The sequence below is a fragment of the Carettochelys insculpta genome, chromosome 30 (genome assembly GCF_033958435.1).
Source record: "Carettochelys insculpta isolate YL-2023 chromosome 30, ASM3395843v1, whole genome shotgun sequence".
Lineage (NCBI taxonomy): Eukaryota > Metazoa > Chordata > Testudines > Carettochelyidae > Carettochelys > Carettochelys insculpta.
This window is the reverse complement of record NC_134166.1, coordinates 417965-434867: the sequence shown is the minus strand read 5'-3', so window position 1 is coordinate 434867 and position 16903 is coordinate 417965. Positions and strand designations below refer to the sequence as shown.

General features: G+C 46.2%; 1 protein-coding gene across 6 annotated transcripts in view; it reads right to left on the bottom strand.

Moving 5' to 3' along the window:
- Positions 1 to 16903, bottom strand: part of ASH1L (ASH1 like histone lysine methyltransferase) — a 258896-nt gene that overhangs the window by 144761 nt on the left and 97232 nt on the right. For all 6 annotated transcript variants that reach the window (XR_012642903.1, XM_074981321.1, XM_074981326.1 and 3 more), the window contains one exon: positions 15623 to 15724. Coding sequence is in view for 5 of the 6 variants with exons in the window: in XM_074981321.1 (XP_074837422.1) it covers positions 15623 to 15724 (102 nt within the window). In the remaining variant the exon portion in view is untranslated. The remainder of the gene's footprint in view (positions 1 to 15622; positions 15725 to 16903) is intronic.

The following is a 16903-nucleotide window of genomic DNA, read 5'->3' as shown; positions in this document are numbered from 1 at the left end:
GAAACATTGCCAAATTTTTAATTTTACAATAATTACCCATTATAAAGATACGTGTTTTTGTAACAGAAAATGAATAGGAAGGAGAACTAGGGATGGAATTAAGAGCATTGTGTCCTATGAATCTCCCTCATGTTTTTTTTCTCTTGGATCTAAGCAGATCAGCACACCTTGTTTTCCCTCTTCTGTTTCTTTCAGAGCAGAATGATAAAGGCATTGTCAATTAAAGAAAAGCCTGAAAAGATGCATTAATCTGCAGCAATGAAGTGCTTAAAAGTATGTTCTGATCCTGAATGTTTATGAATTCAAGTGTGAAACTGTTTTCAAGATTTAGGGACTTTGAAGTGTAAGCTCTTCAGGGTAGGGAACACATCTTCGTATGAGTTTGTAAAGTACCATGAAAGGGGATGATCCTGACATAATCACAGTTATAGTTGTTTCCCCACTTTGATGATAATCAGCATTTGGAACCTAATCTCCAGAACTGCCCAAATAATCTAATATATTAGAATTAAAAAAATAAAAAATAATTTGTATGCCAAGGATGCCCTGTCGGGTAAGTGGGGTAGGACTTCTGATCAAAACATTGGGGAGAAAAAAAGACAGCCAGACTGTGTCTACGCTAGAGTGATCTGCTGACAGACGTTACTGTCAGAAGAGATCTTCCGACAAAACTTTTGTTGACAGATTGCGTCCACACAAAAAAGCGGATTGAAAAAGCAACCCGCTCTGTCAACAGAGAGGGACCAGACTGCCCAGCTGCTTTCTCAGCAAAATGAGGCCCGGAACCCTGTCACACAAGGTCACATGGAGGGCAAGCTGCTCTGGGAGCCACGGCCAGGTGCTTCATTAAAGGGACTCCCCCTATTCATTCTGAGGCTTGCCTACCTTGCTGAGGGACAGCATAGCCACTGCAGGACTGAGCCACTTTCTGTTAGAGTTTGTGCTTTCCAGAAAGCCTTCGTGCCAGAGCAGTCCCCAGGCTTGCACTGTAACCACGCACAGCTGCTTGAGCTGCTGACCACCATGATCATGGCCGTCCTTCACCTCGTCTGGGGGGATGCGTCTGACACCAGTATCAACGCACATGTCCTTGATGCCCCAGGACCCCACCTGCACCCGCCCTCCCTGGGTGATCAGATGGTTCTGAAGGTATAGCACCAGTTCAGACTGGTGGGAACAGCTGGTCATGGCAGTGGGATGATCAGCAGTGGCTCCAGAACTTTGGAATGAGGAAGGTCACCTTCCTGGCACTCTGCACCTGGCTCACCCCCACCCTCTACAGACAGGACACCTGTCTGACGTCTGCCATCTGCTAGGCCATGGTTTCCCAAACTGGGGTGTGTGCCCCCCTTGGGAGGCATAAAGATATACCAAGGAGGGTGTGAGGCAACTCAGCTCCCCCCATCATTCTCCCACCTGAAGAAAGAGCTGGCCTTTGCTTCCGGCTCCCAGCACCTGCCATTTTAGGTGGGTGACCCGGCACAGCCGCTATGAAAGACAGGCAGCTGGCGAAGACCCACGTGGACCTAGCTGCCTTCTGCAAAGATGAGTGAGTGTGGTTTGTTGGGGGGGAGGAGAATGGGGTTAGATGGGGAGCTGGGGCTGCCAGGCTTGGGTGAAGGGGATGGGGAAAGAATGAGGAGCTGGTGGTGCTTGGTTTTGTGGGATGGGAGGGGCTCGGGCAGGCACCTTGCAGGGCTTGGTGGCCCCACACCACCCAAGGGTGGTTTGTGGGACTCACAATACATGGGCAGCTGGCCCCAACATTGCAGGGTTCAGGTAGCTCCGGCTGGCAGCTGGCCCCAACAACGTGTGGCTTGGGTGGCTTAGGTTATCGGGTGGGTGGCTGGCCCAAGCAACTTGGGGCTTGGGTGGCTCTGGATGGCATGCAGGTGGCTGGCTCTGGCAGCATGGGGCTTGGGTGGGTGGCTCAGGCAGCCGGCCCACAGCTGGGGCAGGTGGCTGGTAGGTGGGCTGCTGGTCCCAGCAGTGCGGGGCTCAGGCAGCCGGCCCGGGCAGCTGGTGGGCAGGTGGCCCTGGTGGCACAGAGCTCAGCCAGGTGGCTCTCGCAGTGCAGGTCTCAGGTGGGTGGGTCACTGTTGCAGTCAGTTCTGGTAGCTGGCATAGGGCTCAAGTAGCTGGCCAGCAGGGGCTGAACCAGGCACCTTCAAGGGGACAAGAAAAATGACTTGTGCTTATTTTTAATGTTAAATAACGCTTTTTATCAAGTTTGTGTGTTTATTTTAATTACAAATTGAATTTTTTGTTAAAGGGAGATTGGATGATGGTAAGGAACAGGTGTGGGGGGGGGGGTGAACGGCTTCTCAACTATCCAAAGGAGGGCATGAGGCTGAAAAGTTTGGGAACCATTGCACTAGATGAAGCAGATCACCACTGGCCTCTGGAGGTTCACCACTCTGCACAGCTACCACTCCAGTGGTAACAAGTTTGGCATGGGGAAGTCCACTGTTGGTACCATCCTCATGCAGTGAAGGCACTCTTGGGCTGGAGCCCCTGAGGGTGTGTGTGTGCATGTGTGTGGCTGACTTCAATAACCTGGGGTTCCCGAACTGCTTCAGAGTGATCCACAGGACACACATCCCCATCTGTGCCTCAGACCACAGCATGCCACAGTACCTAAACTGCAAGAGATACCACTCCATGGTGTTGCAGGCCCTGGCCGGCCACCATGGACAGTTCCTTGATACATATGTTGAGCAGTCAGGCTGGGCATATGCCACCCGTGTGTTCAGCAACTGCAGCCTGAGCCAGAGGACAGAGGTGGGCATCTATATATCCCATTGGGATCTAACATTCAGGGACATGGACATGCTGTTGTGCATGGTGGGGGATGCTGCCTACCCCTCATGCCCTGGCTCATGAGGCCCTACATCAGCCAACTGGATCCAAGCTAGGAACTGTTTAATACCTTCCACAGAACCAGGATGAGTGCACCTTCAGCTGTCTGAAGGTATGGTTTAGTTGCCTCTTGACCTGGCTGGATGCAGGGGAGCACAATGTCCCCCAAATTGCTGGGGTGTGCTGTGCCCTCCACAACATAGTGGAAAGGTGGGAGGCAGATGCTGGCCAGGGCTACAATCCTCCAAGCCCATCAGGCTGGGATGTGGATCCAAGAGGCCATAAGGGAGAGCTTCTCCCAACGACCCTCACCAGGGGACCCTCAGCAGGAACCTCGGGCACAGAGCCCTACCCTGTCCCCACCATGACCCCTCTTGTGGCCCTCTCACTCTGTCTCAACCCCTCCCTAATAAAGAGGGATGCAGCCCTGGAGAACAAATAACTACTTTACTTGAAGATAAACTTGTTGAACTTAAACTCCATCATAACAAACTATGTACACAGTGCAATGGGGGAGCGGGGGTTCTTGGGACAGAGGGTGGAGGGGCAACTGAACTTGTATGGGAGGTCTTGGGACAGGGCGTTGCGGGAGCATCAATACAGAGAGGGAGTGGGGGGCTGTGACCCCACAGGGGAGCAGAACCCTGAGCAGCATCGGCCCTGAGATCCCGTCCTGTCACAGGTTCAGGGTCCCCACTGTGGTTGGGTTGAGGCCACAAGCACAGGGCGGTATGAATGCGGTGGAGCTACAGCAGAGTTGGGCTCAGCAGGAGGAGGAGAGAGGATTGGTATGGCAGGGAAGGCCAGGGAGGGCGGTCATGGCCATTAGCCATCACACCAGGCCCAACATCCCTTGGAAGAGGACTGGTGGGGGTAGGGTGGCGGGGGGGCAGGAGCTGGTGGGGGGCAAGGATGCAGGGATGGGGGGGGCAGCCACTGGTGGCTGGGCCAGCTGGTCCTGCCAGATGCTGGTGATGGTGTCTAGGTGGGACATCATTTGGTCCCACGCCTGCATCCGCCACTCCCGGTGCTCCCGCAGCCATCATTCCAGAAGGTCAGCTAGCCTCCATGGGGCTGCGGTGTGGGCTCTCTGCAGGTCCTCATCCTGCCGGTGACAGCCCCTCTGGCCACAGACCACCCCCACTGCAGTGGGGTGCCAGCCTGTCTCAGCGCTGGTCCCAGAACACTTGGCTCCCACTCCTGTCTGGGGCTAGCTGACCCTGGTGGGGAGGTGGGGCTGGCCTGACCCTTGGATGGTGAAGCTGTAAAGAAGACAAGGGGGAGAGATGGTGAGTCATTCCTACAACACAGCCCCCACAGCCCTGTCCACCACTCACCGTGGGCAACAGCCTCCAGCCCCCAGGCTGAGAGATGGGGATGTCCCAGGAGCACCAGCATGTGTGCCCTGCATTATGGGCTGCATGGGGCGTCCCTGGTGCCTTGGGGACCGAGCTGACTGCAGCACCTCCCTTTTGCTCATCAAGGTGGCAGCCAAGAAAGGGTGTCTGGATTCTGAGGGGTCCTAGCATGGGTGGCGGGTGCTTCAGGCACAGTCTGGCCCTCCCTGGGGTCCCCACATGCATGAGCAGCTTGCGGCACTGTTTGCGGGAGAGGATTCTGACTACCGCCTGCAGGCGTGCCCATGTACAGGGAGCTGCACTCCTCTGTGGTATATCTGAGGTCAGGCCAGCATTCGTGTGGCTGGCCCACTTCCAGATGTGGCAAGAGTTGTCCCACCTCCCCAAAGCCCTGGGGTATGCGATGCACAGGGAACTTACTGGAGGGTCCCTCAAACAGGTTCAGGAATGTCTTGGACATGGCCTAGCTGGAGGAAGAGCCCGAGTCCAGGGTAATCACCAGTATTCCCGTGCTGGCCTCCGAAGCAGTGTAACCTTCCAGCTCTGTCTGGGTCCCGGGCTGCTGCTCCTCCGGCTCTTGGAAGGGAGCCTCCTCAGCTGAGCAGGGTGGCTACTGCGGGTGAGGGGAGTGGGGAGTCCTCTGCCCTCAGGAAGCTATGGAGTTCAGCATAGTAGGGGACGGTTGTGGGTCCTGCCCCCAAGATACTGGCTGTGTCCTGGGCCCTGGTATATCCCTAGTGCAGCTCCTTTACTTTAGCCAGGACTTTTTCCATTGTCTGGATGGGGTGACCCTGTGCTGCCAGGGCAGTGGCAAGCCAGGTATAGATGGGGTCATCTCTCTCTTGGTGGAGAGGTCAAGAAGAATGGCCTTCTCAGCCCTCAGCCCAATGAGGTCTTGGACCTGGTGCCAGGATGGCACTCATTGTTTGCTGCCCCAGGGGTGGGTGTGTGCTCCTGGGACCCTCCTGCAGCAGTCTTGATGGCCCCGTGGTGTCGCTCTCTGCCATGGCATGGGGAGATGCTGAGTTGCGGCTGTGAGGGCGTGTACGACAGCAGCTTGTGCCTCTGCTGCCTGCATGCTCTCAGTTTCCTGCCACAGGGATTCCAGGGCTCCCTGTGCCTTTAATAATGGCCGGAGGCAGAGACCATAGATCTGTGGACAGGGTGTCCCCCATGGCCAGCTGGCGGGCGCCATGGAGGACTATTGTCTGCCCAAGGCACCCCCTCTTCCCTGGTCCTGGAGCATTCAGACTAGTTTTTTGTTGACAGACTCTGCCGATGAAGGCGTTCTGCCTCATGGCAGAGAGGCAGAAGGCAGTTGACAAAAGTGCTGCATTGTGTCAATTTACTGTCAACAGAATGCATGTTTAGTGTGGATGAGCCGTGAATTTCATTTTGCTGACAAACCTCTCTAGTATAGACATAGCTCTACTGTTTGGTACAGAAAAATCTTTTCCCCAGTGGGATAAATTCCTATACAAATAATAAAATTCTTAGAAATTCTGTGAACACACAATTTAAATGCTGGTCAAATGTTAAGCCATATTTCATATAGTTTTATATTTTTTCAATATATTTTAGAAATTATTTAAAGATCAAGAATAATTTTTCATTGCAGCTTTTATATCCAAGAGTCTATCATTAGCTACACAAAAACCCCAAGCAGTCCTGTAGCACCTTAAAGACTAAAAATTTTATTTTACAGGTAAGCACTCCAGAATCTGATGAAGTGGGTCCTACCCACGAAAGTTTACCACCTAATTAATAAAAATTGTTATTCTTTAAGGTGCCACAAGACTCCTTGTTTGTTTTTTTAAGCTATAGATTAACATGGCTACTCCTCTGAGACTACATTATTATGTATATTGCTCATGAAACTGACTACACTGAAGAAATGAGGACCTGGAAGACCCTGGAAATGAGGTCCTTGAAGACAGCTGCAAGATCATTTAAAAAGGAAACAAACTTTGCCCATTTCTTTAAACAATGTGAACGCTGTTCTATGCACTTTGCAACTTCACCTGTACACTGTTACTTGGAAGAGAGAGTTTTCAGATCAGCCATGCTGAATTGATTTGTTCCAAATTAACAGATTCCCCAAAATGCCCTGTTGGTTTTTACAGATAAGATTTATGACAATAAACACTGCTCTATCTTGAATAAAAGGAATGCTATTAGTCTTCTCATAAATATACACTCATCACAGAAACTTGGTGGGATAATACACGATTGGAACGTTGGTATTGAAGGGTACAGCCTGCTTAGGAAGGACAGACAGGGAAGAAAGGCGGGAGGGGTTGCCTTATATATTAAAAATGTACACACTTGGACTGAGGTGGAGATGGACATAGGAGATGCACGTGTTGAGAGTCTCTGGGTTAGACTAAGAGGGGTAAAAAACAAGGGTGATGTCCTGCTAGGCGTCTACTACAGGCCGCCTAGCCAGGTGGAAGAGTGGATGAGGCTTTTTTTAAACAACTAACAAAGTCAAGCAGGGCCCCAGATTTGGTGGTGATGGGGGACTTCAACTATCCAGATATAGGTTGGGAAACTAATACAGCAGGGCACAGACTATACAGCAAGTTCTTGGATTGTATTGGAGACAATTTTTTATTCCAAAAGTTTGAAAAGCTACCGGGGGGGAAGCTGTTTTAGATTTGATTTTAACAAATAGGGAGGAATTGGTAGAGAACTTGAAGGTGGAAGGCAGCTTGGGTGAAAGTGATCATGAAATCATAGAGTTCACAATCCTGAGGAAGGGTAGAACAGAAAACAGCAAAATAGAGATAATGGATTTCAGGAGGGCAGATTTAGGTACACTCAGAGAGCTGGTAGGTAAGGTCCCACGGGAAGCAAAACTGAGGGGAAAAACAGCTGAGGAGAGCTGGCAGTTTTTCAAAGGGACATTATTAAGAGCCAAAAAGCAAGCTATCCCGCTGTATAGGAAAGATAGAAAATAGGGAAAAAGACCGCCTTGGCTTAACCAGGAGATCTTGCATGATCTCAAAATAAAAAAGGAATTGTATAAAAATGGAAACAAGGAAAAATTACAAAGGATGAATATAGGCAAACAACACAAGAATGCAGGAGAAAGATTAGAAAGGCTAAGGCACAAAATGAGCTCAAACTAGCTACAGGCATAAAGGAAAACAAGAAGGCTTTTTATAAATACATTAGAAACAAGAGGAAGACATGGGACAGGGTAGGGCCATTGCTCAGTGAGGAGGGAGAAACAGTAACAGAGAACTTGGAAATGGCAGAGATCGTAATGGCTTCTTTGTTTCAGTCTTCACTGGGAAGTCTGATGAAGGAATGCCCAACATAGTGAATGCTAGTGGGAAAGGGGTAGGGTTAGAAGTTGAAATAAAAAAAGAACAAGTTAAAAATCACTTAGGAAAATTAGATGTCTGCAAGTCACCAGGGCCTGATGAAATGCATCCTAGAATACTCAAGGAGCTGATAGAGGAGGTATCTGAGCCTTTAGCTATCATCTTTGGAAAATCATGGGAGACAGGAGAGATTCCAGAAGACTGGAAAAGGGCAAATATAGTGCCCATCTATAAAAATGGGAATAAGAATAACCCAGGAAACTACAGGCCAGTCAGCTTAACTTCAGTGCCAGGAAAGATAATGGAGCAAGTAATTAAAGAAATCATCTGCAAGCACATGGAAGGTGGTAAGGTAATAGGAAACAGCCAGCATGGGTTTGTGAAAAATAAATCTTGTCAAACTAATCTGATAGCTTTCTTTGATAGGATAACGCGCCTTATGGATAGGGGAGAAGCGGTAGATGTGGTATACCTAGACTTTAGGAAAGCATTTGATACGGTCTCACATGATATTCTTATCAATAAACTAGGCAAATACAATTTAGCTGATGCTACTATAAGGTGGGTGCATAACTGGCTGGATAACCGTACCCACAGAGTAGTTCTTAATGGTTCTCAATCCTGCTGGAAAAGTATAACAAGTGGGGTTCCGCAGGGGTCTGTGTTAGGACCGGTTCTGTTCAATGTCTCCATCAATTATTTAGATACCGGCATAGAAAGTACACTTGTTAAGTTTGCAGATGATACCAAGTTGGGAGGGGCTGCAACTGCTTTGGAGGATAGGGTCATAATTCAAAAGGATCTGGATAAATTGGGGAAATGGGCTGAGGTAAACAGGATGAAGTTTAATAAGGACAAATGCAAAGTGCTCCACTTGGGAAGGAACAATCAGTTTCACACATACCGAATGGGGAGAGACTGTTGAGGAACGACTACAGCAGAAAGGGATCTAGGGATTATAGTGGACCACAAGTTAAATATGAGTCAACAGTGTGATGCTGTTGCAAAAAAAGCAAACATGATTCTGGGATGCATTAACAGGTGTGTTGTGAACAAGACATGAGAAGTCATTCTTCCGCTCTACTCTGCGCTGGTTAGGCTTCAGCTGGAGTATTGTGTCCAGTTCTGGGCACCACAGTTCAAAAAAGATGTGGAAAAACTAGAGAGGGTCCAGAAAAGAGTGACAAGAATGATTAAAGGTCTAGAGAATGTGACCTATGAAAAAAGGTTAAAAGAACTGGGCTTGTTTAGTTTGGAAAAGAGAAGATTATGGGGAGACAATAGCGGTTTTCAGGTATCTAAAAGGGAGTCTTTTCTCTTTTCCAGACTGAAAAGTCCCAGTCTCTCTAGCCTGTCCCCATATGGGACCCGTTCCAAACCCCTAATCATCTTAGTTGCCCTTTTCTGTACCTTTTCTAATGCCAATATATCTTTTTTGAGGTGAGGAGACCACATCTGCACACAGTTCTCAAGATGTGGGCGTACCATAGTTTTATATAGGGGAAGTATGATATCTTTTGTCTTATTATCTATCCCTTTTTTAATAATTCCTAACATCCTATTAAAAAAGGGATAGATAATAAGACAAAAGATATCATACTTCCCCTATATAAAACTATGGTACGCCCACATCTTGAGTACTGTGTGCAGATGTGGTCTCCTCACCTCAAAAAAGATATATTGGCATTAGAAAAGGTTCAGAAAAAGGCGACTAAGATGATTAGGGGTTTGGAACGGGTCCCATATGGGGACAGGCTAGAGAGACTGGGACTTTTCAGTCTGGAAAAGAGGCGATTGAGGGGCGATATGATAGAGGTATATAAAATCATGAATAGTGTGGAGAAAGTGAATCTAGAAAAATTATTTACCTTTTCCCATAATACAAGAACTAGGGGACACCAAATGAAATCGATGGGTAGTAGGTTCAAAACTAATAAAAGGAAATTTTTCTTCACACAGCGCACAGTCAACCTGTGGAACTCCTTGCCGGAGGAGGATGTGAAGGCCAGGACTCTATTAGGGTTTAAAAAAGAGCTTGATAAATTTTTGCAGGTTAGGTCCATAAATGGCTATTAGCCAGGGGTAAAGTATGGTGCCCTAGCCTTCAGTACAAGGGCAGGAGATGGACGGCAGGAGATAAATCACTTGATCATTGTCTTCTGTTCTCCTTCTCTGGGGCACCTGGCATTGGCCACTGTCAGCAGACGGGATACTGGGCTGGATGGACCTTTGGTCTGACCCAGTATGGCCATTCTTATGTTCTTATGAGTCATAAGGAGGAAGGAGAAAAGTTGTTCTTCTTGCCCTCCGAGGATAGAAAAAGAGGCAATGGGCTTAAACTGCAGCAAGGGAGGTTTAGGTTGGACATTAGGAAAAAGTTTCTAACTGTCAGGGCCGTGAAACAGTGGAATAAATTGCCAAGGGAGGTTGTGGAATCTCCATCGCTGGAGATATTTAAGAACAGGTTAGACAGATGTCTATCAGGGATGGTTTAGATAGTATGTGGTCCTGCCATTGGGGCAGGGGGATGGACTTGATGGCCTCTCGAGGTCCCTTCCAGTCCTAGTGTTCTATGATCCCTTGCTATAACTCATCCCTTGCTATATGAGCATGATTGGTTCCCAACTTTCTGCTCGTAGGTGAAAACTCATAAAAAAGACACAAAATTTCCATTAAAATACGCGTAAAAGTCTCTGATTGGTTCCATGTGCTCCTAACTTGGGGAAGGAGTGGCAGCAGGTGGCACTGCTTTTGAAAGGTAAGTGAACCTTGGGTTGGGCAGGGTTAAAGTCTAGGGGCAGTTTGGGGACATGAGTGGGAGGGAGGATTAAAACATGGTGGTGGGCTGGGTCCGCAGGGGGGTCGGGGTTCAGGCTGCTGCAGTTTGGGTCTGTGCAGCCGGCGGGAGGGTTAAGAAAGTGATGGTTTAGGTGTGTGGGACCAGAGGTGGGGTTTAGGTTGTGGCAGTTTAGGTGTGAGGGGCTGGCGGGGGGTGTGTGTGTGTTAGGATGCAGTGGTTTAGGTACGTGGGGCCAGCAGGGGGGTGTAGGGTGCAGCAGTTTGGGTGCACGGGGATGGTGGGGGGGTTTAGGTTGCGGCCATTTAGTTGTGCAGGGCTGGCGGTGGGGTTAGGCTGCAGCAGTTTGTGTGTGAGGGGCCAGCAGGGGATTTAAGTTGCGGCGGTTTAGGTGAGCAGGGCCGGTGGGGAGTTAGGTTGCAGTGGTTTAGGTGCGCAGAGTCAGTGGCGGGGGGTCAGGCTGAGGCAGGTTGGAGTCACAGGGAGGGGGTACGGCTCATATTAGCAGGGGAAATCTACTCATCCAGTGAACAAAGGTAAGTATATGTGTCCCACATTTAAGCGAGTACTCGTAAATAAAGTACTCATTTAACGAGGGATGCGTGTGTTTCAGTTACACATTTGCATTTACAAAATGCCACAGTAATTATTGCTAATTACTGAGATTACATCTACGCAAATGTCTCACTCATAAAACAACAGATTGTATGTTGGTGTAAGCATAACTTCCAGAGGAAAGACAGCATGCAGCACTGCTTTCAGCAAAACAAAAAGCAGTCAAGTAGCACTTTAAAGACTAGCAAAATGGTTTATTAGGTGAGCTTTCATGGGACAGACCCACCTCTTCAGACCACAAAGTTTGCATTTTCTGGCAGGAGGGAGACAGCATGTTAGCTCACTCGTTCTCAACTATGGGTACACTGAACCCTGGAAGTATGCTGAAGTCTTCAAGAGGTACACCAACTCATCTAGATATGTACCAAGTTTTACAACACGCTCTATAAAAAGCACAAGTAAAGCTAGTATAAACTAAGATTTCATTCAGACAATGAGTTGTTTATGCTGCTCTATATACTACATTAATGGTTCTCAAATTGTGGCTTGTGATCCCAAAGTGGGTTGTAAGCTCCTAATAAACCATTTTGCCAGTCTTTAAAGTGCTACTTGACTGCTTTTTGTTTTGACAGGACCAGTGTGTTAGCCTCGCTGAGGCCTGGGACAAACCCAAAGCTCAGGTCGTCCAACCTGGGACAGAAGTAGAAGTAGAACCCTGTTGCCACTGCCAGTGTTGGCCCTGAAAGTAGGAATAGACTCAATATGGAGAAAAACAATTTTTGCTGTTGCTTCACTGGCTCCCAGAATGACAAGCCTCAAGCGAAAAACAGGCTGACATACCACATTGAAATGTAAGTACAATATTTATATTCCAACTGATTAATTTTATAATTATTATATGGTTAAAAATGAGCAAGTCAGCAATTTTTTAGTAGTAGTGTGCTGTGATACTTCTGTATTTTTTGGCTGACTCTGTAACCAAGTAGTTTTTAAGTGAGATGAATCTTGCGGTATACAAGACTTATCAGATTTCTGAAAGGGGCACAGTAGTTTGGAAAGACTGAGAGCTAATATGGATGTGCTTATGAATAAGGTAGAGACCGTTCAAAAAATGACTGTTTACTAATCCCTAGTCAATATTTTAGAGATAAGAATATTGAGAATGTATACACTGCTGAGTTCTCAAAGCAACAAATCTACAAGCACAAGTAACAATAATTCTTACAGGTCTTTAGAAAGAAATACAAGAACACATTAGGTCACAGCTATTAGGATCAACTGTGAACACAGACAACTCAGCAACCTCATTTCTCATTGAAACAAGGGGAAGATTCACATTGTACTTTCAATTTTCGATGCAATATTAAAAACAAATACACCATCGCTAGCTCTGTTAAAACTTTTTAGATTAAAACATAGTGGGATTCCTTCTTGCAGTGGTTCTCAAAGTGTGGTCCATGACCTTCTTGCAATGGGCTGTGAGTTGGGACTTGCCACCCCCCATCAGTGGGTAGCCAGTGCTAGCGCTCCAGCCCCATGGTGCTTGTGGGGGTGGGGGGTGAGACGTGGCTCTGCATGCTGCCCTCCCCCTTCCCCTGGCTGGGGGAACAGCAGCACCGGAAAACGCTCCCTTGGAAGCTTTCCCCATTGTTCTCACTGGCTGTAATCACAGCCAATGGGAGCAGCAGGTGGTGGTGCCTGGGAGTGGTAGGAGGCATAGAGTCAGCTAAGTGACCCCTCATGCCCAGACCTCGCTCCCTCTCACACCTTTCACTAAGCCTCTGCACCCCCTATGCTGTACCCTCCCTGTAGACCTTGGCCCCTCTCCCAGCCAGACTCCTCATCTCCAGCCAGCTCCTGAACCTAATCTCCCAACTAGATCTCTCACCCTCAGCCCATTCCTGTACCCTACTTCCCAGCCAGTCCCTCCACCCTTGCGCTCCCATCTGCACCACTGTCCCTGCCCAGACCCCACAATCCATCCCCATTCTGCTCCCAACTGGTCTCCTCCCACACACTAAACCTCTAGAATTTTTGGCACCACTCCAGAGCCAGGGGGGCGGGGCACAAAATTTACTAGTCCTAGGACCCCAGAAGAGTTCATCTGGCCTGTGGAAAGCCCATGACTTCAGTTGCCCCCATCCCCATGGGGCTGTAGTGTAAAGGGTGTGAGGTTTATTAGGTGGGCACCCATCAGTGAAGGCTGAGGGTTTTTTTACTTCTCACTTTTGTGTGGCCCAACTGATTTTTCTGTGGGTCACAGCCCCCCAAAAAAAGTTTCCCCGCGCCATAAATAATATTGAAACCTTTTGTTTTGGACATAAATTAATATTTTACTGTGTTAAAACAAAGCTTTGTAAACTAACATGATATATGCAATAAAATCTAATAAACACTCCTTATGTTATAGCTCCATATTTACCTTTTTATGCTCCAGTAGCCTAACATGAATAATTTTGTATTTAAGGTATTTAGAGATAAGTGAGTGCATTTGTTATCATCGGTGGTTGACTGGTGGTCCATGGAAAGATTTGCGATGAGCAGGGTGGGCCACAAGCCAAAAAGTTTGAGAACCACTGCCTAATAGGCATACCATCTGTTTAGTAAACTGAGCTATGTACACAGCTGCACTAACTGAAGATAATCAACTACAGGACACAACACGTTTTCGAAAGTGTCATTTGACGACCTGTCCTTGAACTGGTGTTCCTGTGTTGAAACCAATCCAAAAGGATCAGACAAAGTATATGATCCCAATGACAGCTGCTGTACTGGTCATGCATGCTTAGAGCACTTGGTAACAAAGACTACTCTGATTAAAAAAACATTGAAATACACAATGTGCTTACAATTTACAAAAAATTTAAAGAGACAAGTGATCACACCAAAGCCTTTGCAGCTTCATCTCTATGGCAATGAATAACTTGCCATTAAATTTTCTACCTGCATTCTTCTTGTAAAGGAGACACCCTGAATTTCCAAAGTCTTCCTGCACACATGCTTGTGCCAGTGGATTGAATTAACTGTTAATTGTTTCTTTAAAAAGAACATGTAAAAAGTAAGTAACAAGTAAAATGTGAGATCTTTGCTCTGTACAAGACAATGCTAAAAAAATTAACTTTGTTTAAATTATGAATCTGAGCAATCTCAGCAGCTTGTGGGCTCTTGGAAATCAGAAAAAATGACAACAGCAGCTTATACAATGACTGGTAGCTGTGCCACCCATCTAATTTATGCCGTTATAGATAATAAACACTGCTATTCGATTGCATGTGACCATGCCATCAGGTTACTTACACATGAATCCAATTTACACAGCAAAAATAAGCCATACTTCTAAATGAACAACATTGTGATTAGGCTGTTGTTTTAATTTTAAGGTGCCCACTACCACATTATTTAACAATCATGTTGTTAAACATTGTAGATTGTCATGGTAATAGATCCATACAAATGTACAACAAACCACAGTACATTACACAAAAACCTGATTGCAAGGCTTAATAGAATTCTATTTTTATTTGTAATTACAATGGATAATAACCAATATTTATTTCTAAGCTTTTGAAAATTTGTATTTGTTTAAATTTTCACAGCTGTGGGAAACTGTGTGTGTGAGGGGATCATGTAAAACTCACTAATGATTGTAGACACAGATTCAAAGCCTTAAAGTTTTATAATTAAATAACAAATTATATATTTTGACATAAGACAAAATATCCTTAAACATTGCAAGTTCTCAAGCTGAATTTTTCTTACCTTGCCTTTCTGTGCATTTTGATTAATACTGATGGAAAGATTTTGTTGGCTTGTGTATATACACTTAATTTGACATTTACTAAGAAAAATCTAATCCTTTCAATCTTATTTATAACCTAAAACACAGCTGTGACAAATGCAATGGCAAACAAGCCAGGGTAACAGGGAGCCCGGGTAACAAATGTAACAGTATGTTCACAGTTCTTATTCATACTGTAGCAATTATCACAGCTGGTCCCCTGCCTACCTTAGTATATTGGTGTTTTCTGTGTGCATTATGCAGGCAGCAAGCTTTGAAAAAGGACCTAAAGAGACAAGGTGCTAGCGTTATAGATTTTAATTGAGCATGTTTCCTACAGAGGAGAAAGCATGAACAGTTTGTCAGAGAAGAGGGTGGTTGAGGGTGCTGATGATTTATAAAGGACCCAAACTTTCCAGGGTCCCTTACTTCTATAAATAGAGCTATTCTTCTTTGGGGTCTTCCAGAAGAAATGTTACTGGACTAGTCTGCAGTCTTCACATGAGAGCAAAGGTATACACAGAGATAAGAGAAGTGTCAAATCGTTGTGTTGTTCTTATCTCTGCTAAAAGGACGAGGCACCTTCTCGCTCTTCTTTCACTAATGAAGGCCACCCATGATCTTCCATCCCTTTATTTTTTCATATTTTATGTTTTAAAATTGTAAAGGAAATAGCCTCTGTCTAGAGGACAGTTGTGGCCAATTCCAAACCCTAAGATGACAATGTCTTGGAGGGATGGCACACCTGACAGCAAGGGTTACAGCAGAAACTCTTCTGCAACTTTAATTGTAGTAATTACTATTGCTTTAACAAAGGGCATGGTACACAACTGAAAGCTTGGAGTGGGATAGTCCAGAACCTTTATGCTGAGGCACTGCTGCCTTCCTTGTCTATTGCAGTGCAGCCATTGACTGACAACCCTGGTGAAGAGCAAATGTTACTTGCCTGTAGAAGATGTGCTCTCAGAAGCAGATCTCTTTCTGGAAGGGCTGCAATTCATGTTCTCTGGCTGCCTCTGGGAGGGCTTGTCCTGTGCTGGCAAGGTGCCTGAAAAGCACAGAAGAGAAAACAAAAACTCAAGAGAACTTAAATTAATTAACTTAAAACTAAAAATGCCAATGAAACATTCCATATTTTGAATGTTTAAAGCAGAATTACAACTTTTACCAAAATTAAACTTGTTTGTATGGGAACACAAAAGAGGAAAGGCAGAGCTTCTCAGGCCCCATGCTTAGAGACAATAATTTTAATAAACTCTACCCTCTTAGAAAGAGAAGGCTGTTTTACATTTGAACTTTTACTATATTTCACATCAAATGCCTACTTTTAAGCTCATGGCCTAAACTTGTACATCAGCAACAGTACACACTTCCCCCTGCTGCACTTCACTGTGGAGGAAAGTAAACAAGATTAGAAGAATTCTTGCATCTGTGGGCACATACAGGGGTTTGCATTTTTAAAGTGCAAATGAGGTATCCCTATCTGCAAAGTATGATGCTTTATATCCCCAAGCACAAAAGGATGGTGAACAGAGGACCATGTGGAAATTTGGCATTTAATCCCCACAAAATAATATGTAATAATAATGTAAACTATATTACAACTCTAAGATACATAAATAAGTTGCCTGCATATGAGTATGAAATACTTAATGATTTTTACCTGCATCTTAGCTGAATATTTGTTTTCTTGGGCTAATCAGGGCCACAGACCTATGATATTGTGTATCCTGCTAGATGGAAGCCTGGAGGTAGAGCAACCCTGCAAATTAGAGGCAGGGCAGCTGTGGGTCCACTTCTGAGAAACCATCAGTTGAGATAGTTCCATAGCCTAGGAAAAACTAAGGACTCAATGGCTACTGTTACGCTGCAGGGATCTGTCAACAGAAGTCATTGTCAGAAGAGATTTCCCAGCAAAACTTCCGCCAACAGTACGGTCACACACAAAAGCCAATCAGGAGAGTGCTTCGCTCTTTTGACGGAGCAACCGGACTGCACAGCTGCTCTCTAAACAAAACAAGCACCCGGAGATAGGGCTGCCCATTGTTCTGAATGCCCAGTCTGTCAAGAGAAGGCCCTCCAGAGCATCCACACAGGTTTTTTCTCAACAGAATCTGTCAACAGCAGCGTTACACCTCATGGCTGAGGCAGAACACTGCTGGCAAAAGTGCTCAGTTTTGTTGACAAACTGTTGATAAAAAGGCATTTTGGGTGTGGATGTTCCACT